This window comes from Anomaloglossus baeobatrachus, chromosome 7, assembly GCF_048569485.1.
Source record: "Anomaloglossus baeobatrachus isolate aAnoBae1 chromosome 7, aAnoBae1.hap1, whole genome shotgun sequence".
Classification (NCBI taxonomy): Eukaryota; Metazoa; Chordata; class Amphibia; order Anura; family Aromobatidae; genus Anomaloglossus; species Anomaloglossus baeobatrachus.
Window position 1 is genome coordinate 179,917,234 of NC_134359.1, and position 16,103 is coordinate 179,933,336.

Here is a 16,103-nt window from a genome sequence, read left to right on the forward strand (position 1 = left end):
GGCTGCGCGTCCCTCCTTGGTGGTTGATGTATGCCACCGCTGTGGAGTTGTCCGACTGGATTCGGATCTGCTTTCCTTCCAGCCACTGTTGAAAGGCTAGTAGGGCAAGATACACTGCCCTGATTTCCAGAACATTGATCTGAAGGGTGGACTCTTGCGGAGTCCACGTCCCCTGAGCCCTGTGGTGTAGAAACACTGCTCCCCACCCCGACAGACTCGCATCTGTCGTGACCACTGCCCAGGATGGGGGCAGGAAGGATCTTCCCTGAGACAATGAGGTGGGAAGGAGCCACCATTGTAGAGAGTCCTTGGCCGTCTGGGAAAGAGAGACTTTCCTGTCTAGGGAAGTCGTCTTCCCGTCCCATTGGCGGAGAATGTCCCATTGAAGTGGACGCAGATGAAACTGCGCAAAGGGAACTGCTTCCATGGCTGCCACCATCTTCCCTAGGAAGTGCATGAGGCGCCGTAAGGGGTGCGACTGGCCCTGAAGGAGAGATTGCACCCCTGTCTGTAGGGACCGCTGCTTGTTTAGCGGAAGCTTCACTCTCGCTGCTCGAGTATGGAACTCCATGCCAAGATACGTTAGTGACTGTGTCGGTGACAGATTTGACTTTGGAAAGTTGATGATCCATCCAAAAGTCTGGAGAGTCTCCAGCGTAGCCTGTAGACTGAGTTGGCATGCCTCTTGAGAGGGTGCCTTGACGAGTAGATCGTCTAGGTAAGGGATCACCGAGTGTCCCTGAGAGTGCAGGACTGCTACCACCGCCGCCATGACCTTGGTGAAGACCCGGGGGGCTGTCGCCAGACCGAATGGCAGAGCTGCGAACTGAAGATGGTCGTCTCCTATCACAAAACGTAGAAAACGTTGATGTTCTGTAGCAATTGGCACGTGGAGATAAGCATCTTTGATGTCTATTGAGGCAAGGAAGTCTCCTTGAGACATTGAGGCAATGACAGAACGGAGGGTTTCCATCCGGAACCGTCTGGCGTGCACATGTTTGTTGAGCAGTTTTAGGTCCAGAACAGGACGGAACGAGCCGTCCTTTTTTGGCACCACAAAGAGATTGGAGTAAAACCCTCTCCCTTGTTCCTGAGACGGTACAGGAACCACTACTCCTTCCGCTCTTAGGGAGTCCACCGCCTGCCGCAGGACATCTACACGGTCTGGATGTGGGGAGGTTCTGAAGAACCGAGCTGGAGGACGAGAACTGAACTCGATTCTGTACCCGCGCGACAAAATGTCTGTCACCCACCGGTCTTTGACCTGTGACATCCAAGTGTCGTAAAAGCGGGAGAGCCTGCCCCCGACCGGAGATGCGGAGGGAGGGGACTGGAAGTCATGAGGTAGCCGCTTTGGAAGCGGTTCCTCCATTTGCTTTCTTGGGGCGTGAATGAGCCCGCCAGGAATCTGAGTTTCTTTGCGTCCTCTGAGTCCCTTTGGACGAGGGGAATTGTGTTTTGCCCGAACCTCGAAAGGACTGAAACTTCTGCTGCCACTTTCTCTGCTGAGGTTTGCTTGATCTGGGCTGGGGTAAAGAGGAGTCTTTACCCTTGGACTGTTTAATGATGTCAGCCAATGGCTCGCCAAACAGTCTATCTCTAGGTAAAGGCAAGCTGGTTAAACATTTTTTGGAACCAGCATCTGCTTTCCAGTCCTTTAACCACAATGCTCTGCGCAAAACTACCGAATTGGCAGACGCCATTGAGGTGCGGCTGGTAGATTCTAGGACCGCATTGATAGCGTAAGACGCAAACGCGGACATCTGCGAGGTAAGGGACGCCACTTGCGGCACCGCTGGATGTAAGATAGCATCCACTTTTGCTAAACCAGCTGAAATAGCTTGGAGTGCCCATACGGCTGCGAATGCTGGAGCAAACGACGCGCCGATAGCTTCATAGACAGATTTTAACCAAAGGTCCATCTGTCTGTCATTGGCATCCTTAAGTGAAGCGCCATCCTCCACTGCAACTATGGATCTAGCTGCAAGCTTGGAAATCGGGGGGTCCACCTTTGGACACTGGGTCCAGCGCTTGACCACATCAGGGGGGAAAGGATAACGTGTATCCTTAGAACGTTTAGAGAAACGCTTTTCTGGATGAGCGTCGTGCTTCTGGATTGATTCTCTGAAGTCAGAGTGATCCAACAGAGCACTTAATTTACGCTTGGGATAGAGGAAACGAAATTTCTCCTGCTCTGCCGCTGCCTCTTCTGCTGAAGGGGCTGGGGGAGAAATATCTAACAGCCTATTGATGGCTGAGATAAGATCGTTTACCATGGCGTCCCCATCCGGGGTATCCAGATTGAGAGGGGTTCCAGGATTAGACTCCTGATCACTCTCTTCAGACACATCACAGGGAGACTGATTGCGCTGAGACCCTGAGCAGTGTGATGACGTTGAGGGTCTTTCCCAGCGAGCCCGCTTGGGGTGGCTGGGGCAATCATCTGAGTCATTATACTCATCCTGAGAAGCCGGGGACCCCCTTGCAGTCTGGATTAAATCCAACTGCGGAGGATTAGAGGACGTAGACCTCGCCGTGTCCATAGACTGAGCCCCAGGCATGGATTGCAAAGTTTCCAGGATTTTTGCCATAGTCACAGACATATTAACCGCAAAAACTGCAAAGTCTGTCCCCGACACCGGGGCAGGACTTACAGGCGTCTCAGCCTGGGTCACTATCTCTCCTGACTCCGGCTGGCGAAGCAGCACCGGATCTGAGCATTGCACACAATGGGGGTCCTTGGAGCCTGCTGGTAGAGCAGCCCCACATGCAGCACATGCAGTGCACACAGCCCTAGCCTTGGCAGCTTTGCGTCTTGTGGACGACATGTTGCTGCCTCCTCAGAGCGATCTGGGGTATTCAGCCAGGAAGCGACCTCACAGTGCAGGAAATCAATAAATATCTATGTCCAGTGACACAATACACTAACATACACTGAGGCACTAGAGGGGCCAGCTGAAAAGCCGCTTACCGCCCGCTTAAGAGCGGGTGTGTGGTCTTCCAAAGCCCCTCAGTCTAGGTCTCCCAGAGCCTTGCGTCCTTCCTCCAGCCAGACATGCATGTAATGGCTGCCGGCGTTCTGAGAGAAGAAGGGGGGCGGGCCCTGGGCGTTCCTGACCAAGAGCGGGAAGCCTGCTTCCCTCTGTGCCTAGTGAGAGGGCTGGAGCATGTAAATCAGGCTCCAGCCCTCGTCGCTGCCGTGAAACAGCGTCTCTCCCCTACCCTGATTGACAGGGTGGGGGCGGGAACGATCGGAGCTGCCGGCGTCCTAGGCCCAAAAGCCGGGGACTAGAGTTATAAACGCCGCCGCCGTAAAAGCGCGGTCGGCGTATCCCCGGCGCACCACAAGTCACAGCAGCGCCGCCCGGTCCAGAGGGGGTCGGCGCTGCGTTCCCAGAACACAAAGTCCCCCAGATAACTGTAGGAACACCAGCTCAGTGTACGGTCCCCGGCGCACTACAACACCCAGCCAGCCCGGAGTGTGTCTGTGCCTGCCGGGGACACAGAGTACCTGTATGATGCAGGGCCCGGTCCCTGATGGTACTCCTGCTCCGTATCCATCAGGTTCTAATGGGTCTGTGGATGGAGCCCGGCGTCAGAGCTTTGAGGCCGGCAGGATCCCACTTCCACAGAGCCCCCAAGGGGATGTGGAAGGAAAACAGCATGTCAGGCTCCAGCCCTGTACCAGCAATAGGTACCTCAACCTTACAACACCATCCAGGGGTGAGAAGGGAGCATGCTGGGGACACTATATGTGTCCTCTTTTCTTCCATCCGAACTAGTCAGCAGCTACTGCTGACTAAAATCTGTGGAGCTATGCGTGGATGTCTGACCTCCTTCGCACACAAAGCTAAAACTGGAGTACCCGTGATACCACGGGGGGGTATAGCCAGAGGGGGAGGGGCCTTGCACTTTTAATGTAGTGCTTTGTGTGGCCTCCAGAGGGCAGTAGCTATACCCCAATCGTCTGGGTCTCCCAATAGAGCGCTGAAGAAAGAAACTCTTAAATTTTTATATATTTAATCCGAAAATAGGCAGTGTTTAAAGAATATACAAGAATTTACAAAAGGGAACAATACACATTACGGCATAGGCAGTTACATTAAAATAAAAGGTATAAACGTGAAACTTACTAAACTCGTGCCATAGAAGTGACGTCTGCTTAGGGAGTGGAGGGACTCCAAGAGAAGATGTTATAATCGGCCAGCATCACCCTTCATGATGCCCTCCAGTACTGACTGCCCCCCAGAACAAAGCTGTTCCTATTATACATTAGGTAGCCCCCCTTTCTCTGTGACATCATTTTATGGTCTCTGGTGGGCTGTGCTCTGATGTTCACAAAGTTCCATAATTCTAGGGTTTTTCATATCTTTGCTCCTGGGTCACACAGGTGAAAGATATTAGCGTCATATTTTATATCTCGATTTTACAGTTACATTGATACCAAACACAACGCCTCTAGTACAATTTTACTGGCCAATACTAATTTGTCGTGATTCCGTCGATCTCCTCGTCAGGTGAGACAGTGCGCTGGGTTCCGCACAACACAGGGATTCTGGCAATATGTTTTTCATTTTTCTAGCATTAAAGCAGCACGTAAAAACCTGTTTTGGAAGTTTTCCCGCCAATATAACAAAGAATTGTCTTTCTCTGAATCTTTTGGCTTTAGTTCTACCATCACCCAAAGTCATAAATACCTTAAGCTTCCAGGCCGATCAGATAATCGTCATGACGATCTCTGGCTGATGGTGGACAGTAGGGGGATGGAGACCCTTCAACAGTTTTACATGACACTGACATCATGGCCATTGAGACCTGGGTATTAACAAGAGCGGGATTCTCCACCGTGGTTATTTCCACAATGATCAGCGCCCGAAAGCCTGCTTCATCCCACATTTACCACCGTACGTGGAAAATCTTCCTTTCATGGTGCAGGGAAACTAACGTCCAGCCTATGCCTCTGGCCATCCCCATTCTCGACTTTCTACAGTCTGGCTTGCAAGCGGGGTTGGCTCTCAGTTCCCTTAAAGGGCAGGTCTCAGCGCTCTCAATCTTCTACCAATGCCGCCTGGCTCAAAAACAGCAAGTCAAGAACTTCCTTCAGGGCGTTTCCCATCTAGTCCCCCCGTACAAACGGCCGCTAGAACCATGGGACCTCAACCTCGTTCTGGACGGTCTCCAGATGTCTCCCTTTGAACACCTCAAGGAATCCTCCCTTGCTCTTCTGTCCTGGAAGGTAACATTCCTGGTGGCAATTACGTCCATCAGACGGGTTTCGGAGCTAGCAGCACTCTTGCCGCGAGCCTTTTCTGATATATCCAGGACAGCCCCCTTTAGAAAAACTGACTCTTCGTTCGTCATTCCTGAGGGGCCTAAGAAGGGACAGGCAGCTTCAAAGGCGACTCTGGCTCGCTGGATTCGCTCTGCGATTCAGGAAGTCTACCGCTTGCAACTCAAGCCCATTCCTAGTGGGATGCGGGCTCATTCCACGCGAGCAGTTGGCGCTTCATGGGCCATTCGGCATCAGGCTTCAGTGGAACAGGTGTGTAAGGCTGCGACCTGGTCTAGCCTACATACGTTTTCAAAGCATTAGAGAGTCCATACCCAGGTTTCAACTGAGGCAAATCTGGGTAGGAAAATTCTGCAAACGGCAGTAGAGCACCTCTCTCAGGCGCTCCAGGCTGTCTGGGACTGGTTCATAGTCCTTGGGTTGTGTTGTCTTCTTTTATGTTTCCCACCCATGGACTGCTTTAGGACGTCCCATGGTCCTGTGTCCCCCCAATGAGGCGTCAGAGAAAAACTGATTTTTGTGTACTCACCGTAAAATCGTTTTCTCTTAGCCATCATTGGGGGACACAGCACCCACCCTATTGCCCTGTTGGGCCTTGGTTCTCTCAGTACCTTATTTGGTTATGACTCTTCTTTTCTCATGTTCCTCTGTTGAGAAGTTTTTACTGTTTTTTTCTCCTACTGCTTGTGTACTAAAACTGAGGTTGCCTGGCCCTGCCAGGGGGTGTATACTGCAGAGGAGGAGCTATGCTTTTGCATCTACTTAGTGTCCTCCTATGGATAGGCAGCATAACACCCATGGTCTTGTGTCCCCCAATGATGGCTAAGAGAAAACGATTTTACGGTTAGTACACAAAAATCCGTTTATATTATAAGAATCTTCCGATGTGGGCTACACTGTAACCACATAAACCACTTCTGCATAGCACAATATAGTATAACTAGAAGGTGGCCCGGTTCTAACGCATCGGGTATTCTAGAATTTACGTATTGTGTAGTTAATGTATGATTTTTGTTTTTATATATATATATAGATATATATATAATGTATATGTTGTTGTGTGTAGTTGCCAAGTGTTTGTGTAGGGCGCTGTAAATGTTCTGGGTGTTGTCTGGGTGTGGGGGTGTGTGAGAGCGGTGTTGTATGTGTGTTGCGTTGTGTGTGTTGCGTTGTTTGTGGAGCGCAGTGTGTCTGCAGCGTTCTGTGTGTGTGGTGCTGTGTGTGTTGCGCGGTTTGTGTGGGTGTGGAGTGCGTGTGTGTGTTTTGGTGTGTGTTGCGCGGTATGTGCGTATATTTATGTATGCCGCGGTGTATGTGTGTTGGGTGTTGTGTGTGTGCGCGGCGTTGTCTGTGTGTGTGTGTGTCTGTGTAGGGCGGTGTTTGTGGTTCCCAGTGTGTGTGTGGTGTGTTGTGCGGTGCGTGTGTGGTGGTGTGTGTGTGTTTTGGGGGGTGGGGGGGGGTGTGCACCCCCATCGTGCTCCATCCCCCATGCTGCACACCCCCCATCGTGCTCCTTCCCCCATGCTGCGCACACCCCCATCGTGCTCCATCCCCCATGCTGCGCACCCCTTATCGTGCTCCATCCCCCATGCTGCACACCCCCCCATCGTGCTCCATCCCCCATGCTACGCACCCCCCATTGTGCTCCATCCCCCATGCTGTGCACCCCCCATCGTGCTTCATCCCCCATGCTGCGCACCCCCCATCGTGCTCCATCCCCCATTCTGCGCACCCCTCATCGTGTTCCATCCTCCATGCTGCGCACCCCCCATCGTGCTCCATCCTCCATGCTGCACACCCCCCATCGTGCTCCATCCTCCATGTTGAACATCCCCCATCGTGCTCCATCCTCTCATGCTGGGGCCGCCGGGGGCGGGTCCGAGCGTGGCAATGTGTGCCGGGGGCGGGGCTGAGTGGGCGAGGTGTCAGCGTATGCCGGCTCCCTGCACATGTGTACCGGGAGCCGGTGTACGCTGGTAACCATGATACACATCGGGTAACTAAGGGAAGCGCTTCCTATAGTTACGCGATGTGTATCATGGTTACCAGCGTACACCGGCTCCGTCACGATCCCAGCATCGCAAGGTTATGTCCGCCAGGGGCGGGGCCGAGTGTGCCAACGTGTGGCGGGGCGAGTGGGTGAGGCGTCAGCGTATGCCGGCTCCCTGCACATGTGTACCGGGAGTTGGTGTACGCTGGAGCGGGCAATGCGTGCGGAGGGCCTGGGCGAGCGGCTAATCCATGCGGGGGGCGGGGCCAGGCCGAGGCGAGTGGCCAATCCGTGGGGGGGTGGGGCCAGGCCGAGCCCAGCGGCCAATCAGACAGTTGTCACTGTAACGACACTGTCACGGTGACACAATTTTGGAGCAAGACAGACAGACAGAATAAGGCAATTATATTTATAGATGTACACCCTAATAAATAGATAAAAAGTTGGAATTAATAATATAATGGCCATATATAGTAAATAGAAGTAGACCAATAGATAGTAATATAAGGCTGAATTCACATTGCTCTGCGGCTGCTACAGTGTAAATAAAGAAAAACCTTCAATTAAATGCATTACCACATAAGGTGCTAGAGTGCAAGTGGTAATAAATAGATAATAATATAAGGCTGTATTCACATTGCTCTGTGGCTGCTATTGGGAAAAATAAAATAATTTAAAATGTTGTAGTAGTGATATTCAAGGTTAACTGGCACTCCAGCACATTGTTTAGTGCTACTTTTCATAGATTTTTTTTTTATGCAGTAGCAACCGCAGAATCCTGTCAATTGTCCTATATTATCTATTTAGTACTCTACCACTTGCACTCTAGCACCTTATTTGGTAATGCATTTAACTGAAGGTTTCTTCATTTTTGTTTTTTACACATCAGCAGCTGCAGAGCAATGTGAATTCAGCCTTATAATACTATTTATTACTATTTACTATATATGCCCATTATATTATTAATTCCAACTTGTTATCTATTTATTACGGTGTACATTATATTGTGCTATGAAAGAGTGGTTTATCTGGTGTTACTGGTACCCACCTCAAAAAATTCCGTGGAGCCTCTGTTAGGAGTCTCAACACAGAAACCAGCCAGATATCCCTCCGGGAAGGACCCAGCCAAGGGGTGGCTCTTTTTAGGAGACCACCATAACCACTATATTAAGTGGCCCTTTTAGTCAATATCCAACTTTTTGACAAGTTTAAAGATATGACAAGGGAAATGCCAAGGCCAGGTATCCATCCACAGACAGATGTTTCGGGGTATTGCCCCTCACCAGTGTGGAGCAGGATTCTGGCCAGGTGGGAGCAATGCCTAGTAGACCAACAAGACAAAACAATCACTGATCTCGGGGAGACCAGCCAGAGAAAACACTGCCGACAGCCAGCGAGGGCGCTCAAGACAGTGAAATCCTAGGTACATTGCCCCCCTGTGAAATATGCAAATCAAAAAATTCCGTGGAGCCTCTGTTAGGAGTCTCAACACAGAAACCAGCCAGATATCCCCGAGATCAGTGATAGATTTTACAGTTTTTAACCAAAGCAATCTATCATTATCTATTTTTACACCTCTTTAATAGCTTAATATTCATTTCAGTGTGATGGGTTTTTTTTTCTGGTACATGTCACACCAACAACACACACGTACCGTATTTTTCGGACTATAAGACGCACCGGACCATAAGACGCACTCTGGTTTTAGAGAAGGAAAATGGGAAAATAAAATTTTAAGCAAAAAATGTGGTCATGACACACTTATGGGGCGAGGATCTGCTGCTGACACTAATATAGGGGTAATGTCCCCAAATTCTCTACTAAGGTACCCCATCCTGGTAATGATCCTCCTGCCTTGTGTGTGTGTGTGTGTGTGTGTGTGTATGTGTGTATGTATGTATGTATGTATGTATGTATATATATATATATGTATATATAGTATATATGTATGTATGTTTGTCCCTCATCCTGGTATAGCCCCATTTTGCTATATACAGCCATTCTGGTATGTGCTCCCATCCTGCTATATACCTCATCCTGGTATATGGCTGCATCATGCTATATACCCCATCCTGGCATATACCCCCATCCTGGTATCTGGCCGCATCCTTTTATATACCCCATCCTGGCATATGGCTACATCCTGTCCTGCTATATGCGCCATCTTGTTATATACCCCCATCCTGGTATATGGCCGCATCCTTTTATATACCCCATCCTGGCATTTGGCCGCATCCTGTCCTGCTATATATCCCATCCTGGCATATGGCCGCATCCTGCTATATTCCCCCATCCTGGTATATGGCCGCATCCTTTTATATACCCCATCCTGGTATATGGCCGCATCCTTTTATATACCCCATCCTGGCATATGGCCGCATCCTTTTATATACCCCATCCTGGCATATGGCCACATACTGCTATATACCCCCATCCTGGTATGTGCTCCCATCCTGCTATATACCCCCATCCTGCTATGTCCGCCACCATCCTACTATGTCCGCCACCGTCCTGCTATGTCCGCCACCGTCCTGCTATGTCCGCCACCGTCCTGCTATGTCCGCCACCGTCCTGCTATGTCCGCCACCGTCCTGCTATGTCCGCCACCGTCCTGCTATGTCCGCCACCGTCCTGCTATGTCCGCCACCGTCCTGCTATGTCCGCCACCGTCCTGCTATGCCCGCCACCGTCCTGCTATGTCCGCCATCATCCTGCTCATATGCCTTCATCCTGCTCATATACCCCCATCCTGCTCATATACCCCCATCCTGCTATATGTCTTGCATCCTGTGGCACACAAAAAAAATAAACATGTTTATACTCCCTTTCCTCTCTCCACGCAGCATCGCTCCTTTTCCTGTCTGTGCCAGCAGCGCTGTGTGGAGCCGGCCATGATCCCTGCAGCTTTGCGATGTCCTCCTGTCTGTGCCAGCAGCGCTGTGTGGAGCCGGCCACGATCCCTGCAGCTTCGCGATGTCCTCCTGTCTGTGCTGGCGCGGCTGTGTGTGGACACGTGTGCACAGCGATGACGTCATTGCTGTGAGCACTGCTAGTCTCCACACAGCCGTGGCCGGCGCAGACAGGAGTAGATCGCGGTACTGCAGGGGAACTGTGATTCACTGCCCCCCGCGCTGATGATGATGCGTGGGGGGCAGTGAATACAGCCGCACATGATCACTCTAGGCTGTAGTTGCCAGGGGTGATCATGCAGCCGGCTGTTTAGTAATCGCGCATCCCCCGTCCATCATCCCGCCCACCTGTCAGCGCTGAGAGATGGGAGGGAGAATGGGCGTGCATATGTAATGAGCGGGCCCACGTTGTCACGGCAGGCGCTGCTGCAGCCTTCTTGTGCCCCCGATGACCCGCTCCACCGCAGCACCCTCATTCCCCGCACCCCTTCATTCAGACTATAAGACGCACCCCCTACTTTCCCCCAACATTTGGGGGAAAAAAGTGCGTCTTATAGTCCGAAAAATACGGTACATACACATTGATGGTCATAATGGAATATGCCACACTTGCGTTTTTTAAACTGACTTGTGAAGGGGCCTTGGACTGTTTACAGATTTGCATTTTTTTTCTGCGTTTTTTGATGTTTTGGTTTTTTTTGCAGATTTTAAAATCTGCAATGTGGGAATGTACCCTTAGATTGAGCAGCTTTCAATAAGGACTGCAGTCAGTATGTCAGTCCTTCTGGTCTCTGGAATGTAACACTTCACTCAGAGCAGTCTGAGCATCCCTCATCCTTCGGCCCTGCTACATCATGGCTTTGCCTGCGACCTCCCAGCTTGGAAGCGGCCTTATGGCTCGGCCTGTGACCTCAGTTTCGCCTGCAGCCTCATGGCTTGGCCTGCGGCCTTATAGTTTGGCCATAAAAATAATAAAAAAATGTGACTAGTGAATGGATCTGCCAAGAGTTTCATTTGAATCATGTATTTTGGAGATGTACGTGGTAAGTGCTCAGCCTTGAGCACGGAATACATGTAAAGTGATCCAAAATGTTCTGTACTCCAAATTTCTACCAACAGCATTCAACTCGACCCACAAAAAAACAAGTCCTCATTCAGATTCAACATCTGTTTACGGAAATATGGGTGATTTTCACATTACTGGTTACACAAAAGCTCTGGAAAAGCGTTATGGCTCCCCACTAGAGCTGCTCAGACTCGCAAAAAACGGGATAAGCAGGTTGCTGCTCAATTTTAAAAAAAAAATGCAAATCAAAAAAGTCCGTGGAGCCTCTGTTAGGAGTCTCAACACAGAAACCAGCCAGATATTCCTCCGGGAAGGACCCAGCCAAGGGGTGGCTCTTTTTAGGAGACCTCCATAACCACCATATTAAGTGGCCCTTTTAGTCAATACCCAACTTTTTGACAAGTTTAAAGATATGACAAGGGAAATACCAAGGCCAGGTATCCATTGGCATCCACCCCTTAGCTGGGTCCTTCCCGGAGGGATATCTGGCTGGTTTCTGTGTTGAGACTCCTAACACAGGCTCCACGGACTTTTTTGATTTGCATATTTCACAGGGGGCAATGTACCTAGGATTTCACTGTGTTGAACGCCCTCGCTGGCTGCCAGCAGTGGTTTCTCTGGCTGGTCTCCCCAAGATCAGTGAATTTGTCTTGTTGGTCAATTTAAAAAAGTCTATGGGGACCAGAATCCGGAGATTAAAAATGTTGGTGGAAGGGATAGGAGGGTAGGAGCGTGCGGAGTACTCACCCAGGCTGTGTCATGGTGGCATACTCCTTTTGGGTCACGCTTTCCCTTCCTGAGCCAACAATTAACTATTTCTTGCTTTGCCTGCCCATCGACGCGTTTAATTGGTTGCAGCTAGACGCGCCCCCACAGTGAGTGGCAGCGTGTAAGCTGACTGCAACCAATCAGAGGCGCCAGAACGGCCGGTGGGTGGGGAAAGCAGTGCAAGTGTCTGCGGGTCAGTATGGTGGTATAAAAAAATAAATTAATAAATAAAACCATCTGTGCAGCAGGGTCCCCCATATTCTGATGTCAGCACAGATAAAGCCCACGGTTGCAGCCCCCAGCTGTCGGGCTTTATCTGTGCTGTGTATCAAAATTAAGACCAGAGTCATATGTGCGAGGGTCTTGCATCACATCACCTGGCAGTTGCACACTCTCCTGACAGGAGCGTACAGGAATATAGAAACACATGCTGCCGACCAGCTCTTGTCAGAAGAGCGTGCGGCTGTGCCGGGTGATGCGATGTGAGACTCGCACAAGTCCCTCACAAGTGTGATTCAGGGCTAAGAGAAACCGCATGCGGCTTTTTTTTTTTTTTATTTATTATTATTTCAATAAATACAGTAATTAAAAAAAAAAAATGATGGGCGGTCCCCCCCAATTTTGATACCCAGCCAATTTAAAGCCAGCTGGGGGCTGGTATTCTCAGCCCGCAGCCGCCCAGTATTGCCGCATCCATTAGATGTGACAATCCCGGCACTTTACCGACTCTTCCCGCTGCCCTGGTGCGGTGGCAATCAGAGTAATAGCAAGGGTTAATAACAGCGCACAGCTGCTACTAAACCCTAGGTTACTGATGGCACAGGCGTCTATGGGATACCTGCATTGATAACCTGTAAATTAAAGTAAATAGACACTGAAAAAATCCTTTATTTAGAATAAAATACAAAAACACATCCTCTGTCACCACTTTTTTAACCCCATAATCACCCCTCCAGGTCCGAAGTAATCCACACGAGGTCCCACGGATATTTAGCTCTGCTACATCTGAATATCACAGCGAGCCGCCATAGAACAAGACCGCTCGCTGTGAGCTCATAGAATGAATGAGCTGAATGAAGGAGCTGCACAATGAGCGGTGACGTCACTCGGGTCATTTGCGGTCACAGCTGGAGGTTCCCACGGTCCTTCACCTGTGATCGCAAGTAACCTGACCTCAGGTGGAGGTAACGGAGTTCACAGACCTGCATCTCCTAGCAAAAAAAAATCGTTTTTTTTGGCCAAGAGATGCATATTTGGTGCTGAAATTTTTACACCATGTTCCTGCACCCAATCTACACCTCCTGGCAAAAAAAAAATGCGTTGTTTTTTTTTCACGCATTTATTTTGCCACGTTTTTTTTGCCCAGGGTTATTGACGCAGTTTTGGGTTAGGAGGTGCACATCTGGTGGTGAAATCGTCTGCATCAGATTTCCATCTCTTGGCAGAATTTCTTTACTTTTTTTTTTATTTTTGGGCCAAGGGATGCAAATTTGGTGCTGAAATTTTGACACCATATTCCTGCACCCAATGTACACCTTCTGGCAAAAAAGCAGCTGTTTTTGCCGCAGTTTTGTGCCAGTAGGTGCACATTTGGTGCTGAAATCGTCTGGACCAGATTTCAGCACCAAATTTGCATTTATTTATTTATTTATTTTTATTTAATTTTTTTTACTTAAAAAAGACGTGCGACCGCGCGGTATTGCCGCATCCATTAGATGTGACAATCCTGGTGCTTTACTGGCTCTTCCCATTGCCCTGGTGCGGTGGCAATCGGGGTAATAGCAGGGGTTAATAGCGCACAGCTGCTACTAAACCCTAAGTTAATGATGGCACAGGCGAATGAGATACCTGCATCAGTAACCTATACATGAAAATAAATAGACACAGAGAAAAATCCTTCATTTGGAATAAAATACAAAAACACACCCTCTTTCACTACTTTATTAACCCCAACACACCTCTAGGTCCGGCGTAATCCACACAAGGTCCCACGCCGCTTTCAGCTCTGCAACATCTCACAGTGAGCGGCCATAGACAACGACCGCCGGCTGGGAGTGTAGACAATGACTGAGCTGCACTGAGCAATGACTGCATGCGGACGCTGTCACTGGCTGGTGCGGCGCGTCTTACTGCAACCAATCACAGACGTCAGGACGGCCAGTGGGTAGGGAAACCTGTGTGCGATGAGCCTAATGCGCAGTACAGGAAGTGAATGCGTGACCTGGAAGCAGTTTGTCGCTATGACACCCAGTCACCGTAAGTATGAAACACTCGCTTAATTCTTGTTTTTTTTATTTTCCCTTTAATTTCCCCAGTACCGGATTGTGCAGCCGGAGTCCCGCGCCTGGGTCCACCACTTGGGCATCTTTGAAACCGCGCGGATCTGGAATTTTTACAGTCCGGATCAGTTTAGTACTACTCCCCACCCTTCTACTACAGGCTGTTAGTGGCAGGATGCGGTGATCAGTCATCTGGTACTGTACTACTGTCAGGCTGCAGATACCTCCTCGCAGAGCATCACTCTCCGCATTTCCCCTCCTGTAAGTCTCGCATGCCGGCTCCTCTTCCTGTCATCGCTTGCGCTAAGTGATGGTAGAGGGGGAAATTGGAGAACACAGCTTAGTTACAGGCTTCAAAATATTGCACCCATCTCCTCCCACATCTGAGACTTGGAGACCCCATGGGATCTGCCCAGGTCACGCTGGAGGCAGCCACAATGCAGGTGATGTGGTCAGACACTGACCGCTATCTCCTATGGACAGGGGTTGTCGTGTTTGTGGTAAATGTCGTGCTGAGACACTTACACATCAACATATTAAAATGGCAGCTCCCAGTGGCTGCAGAAAAAAGGAAGGTGAAAACAGCACATTTAATTTTCTGTTTAAAATAATTATATTATCAAGAATAATTAATGCAAAAATAAAAATCACAACACCTTCCCTTTAGGTATGTTTCCAGCAGGCAAATAGTTCCTGGCAAATGAAATCTCATTACATTCAACACTGGCAACTATTTAACCCTTTAACCCAATCCTCTGGTGTTCCAAATCAGTAACTCTGGTGATTATCTAAAAGAACGGAGAGATCAATGAAAACCTTTCTGACCACAGGAAAGCCTGAATATATTTATTCTCCAGAGATTGTGGATGCTGGGCTTTCCTGAGGATCCAGTCTGCTTTCCTCTAACTTGTAAAGGTTTACAATTATTTTTCATCTATTTTATTTCATAGGATTTAAGGCTTAAAAGATAACACAGTGTACTTTTATTCACCCTCCGCAGGTCCAGGGATGACTTTCTTTTTTGGTCCTCGATCGTCTGCAGTGCTGACATACTTACATCACTCATAGGCTGCAGTCATGCACTGGGCTGAGCACCTACTGCTGTCTGTTTGCAGAGCCACTGATGCCAGTGATTAACTGCAGAGGTAACAAACACTGTGATGTTACAGCTGCAGCAGATGCTCAGTTTGTCTAAATATACCAATTGTTTATACACTTGCGGACACAGACAGAAAAGGACCCCTGTGCAAGAACAATGTTTGGGCCCTTTGCAGCCTAAAAGCTCATGAAAAAAACACAATTACACCTGCTTTGGACGTTGAAATGGGCCCCCCAACCCCCTGGACCAATGAGCGGCCACATAGGCTGCACCAATGATATGTCCGCCTCTATGATTATATTAATAAAAGCAAACTGTTTTGTATTTTATAGGGTTAGCATAAAGGAGTCTTCTGTGGCTAAATTAGGATCTGTGTGCCGTAGAATCTATAGGATATTTTCCCATGCATATTTCCATCATCGCCAAACATTTGATGAATATGAGGTATGTATAAATAATTTCATTCAAAGTATTGTATTGGTGAATTAAAAATAAAATGCGAACATATTTTAGGTGGATTTAAATTTTTCTCTCTATTTTAACCCCTTCATCCCTCCAGATGACTTTTCCGTTTTTTTTTGTTGTTTTTTTGCTCCTCCTCTTCGGAGAGCTGTAACGTTTTTATTTTTCCATCAATCTTGCCATATGAAGGCTTGTTTTTGGAGGGACGAGTTGTAATTTATTTTATTGACCATGTTCATT

General features: G+C 49.0%; 1 protein-coding gene across 2 annotated transcripts in view; it reads left to right on the plus strand.

Annotated features, from left to right (window-relative positions):
- The window catches only part of MOB4 (MOB family member 4, phocein), a 198,040-nt gene that overhangs the window by 169,422 nt on the left and 12,515 nt on the right, over positions 1-16,103 (plus strand). For both annotated transcript variants that reach the window (XR_012724753.1, XM_075317824.1), the window contains exon 7: positions 15,734-15,845. Coding sequence is in view for 1 of the 2 variants with exons in the window: in XM_075317824.1 (XP_075173939.1) it covers positions 15,734-15,845 (112 nt within the window). In the remaining variant the exon portion in view is untranslated. The remainder of the gene's footprint in view (positions 1-15,733; positions 15,846-16,103) is intronic.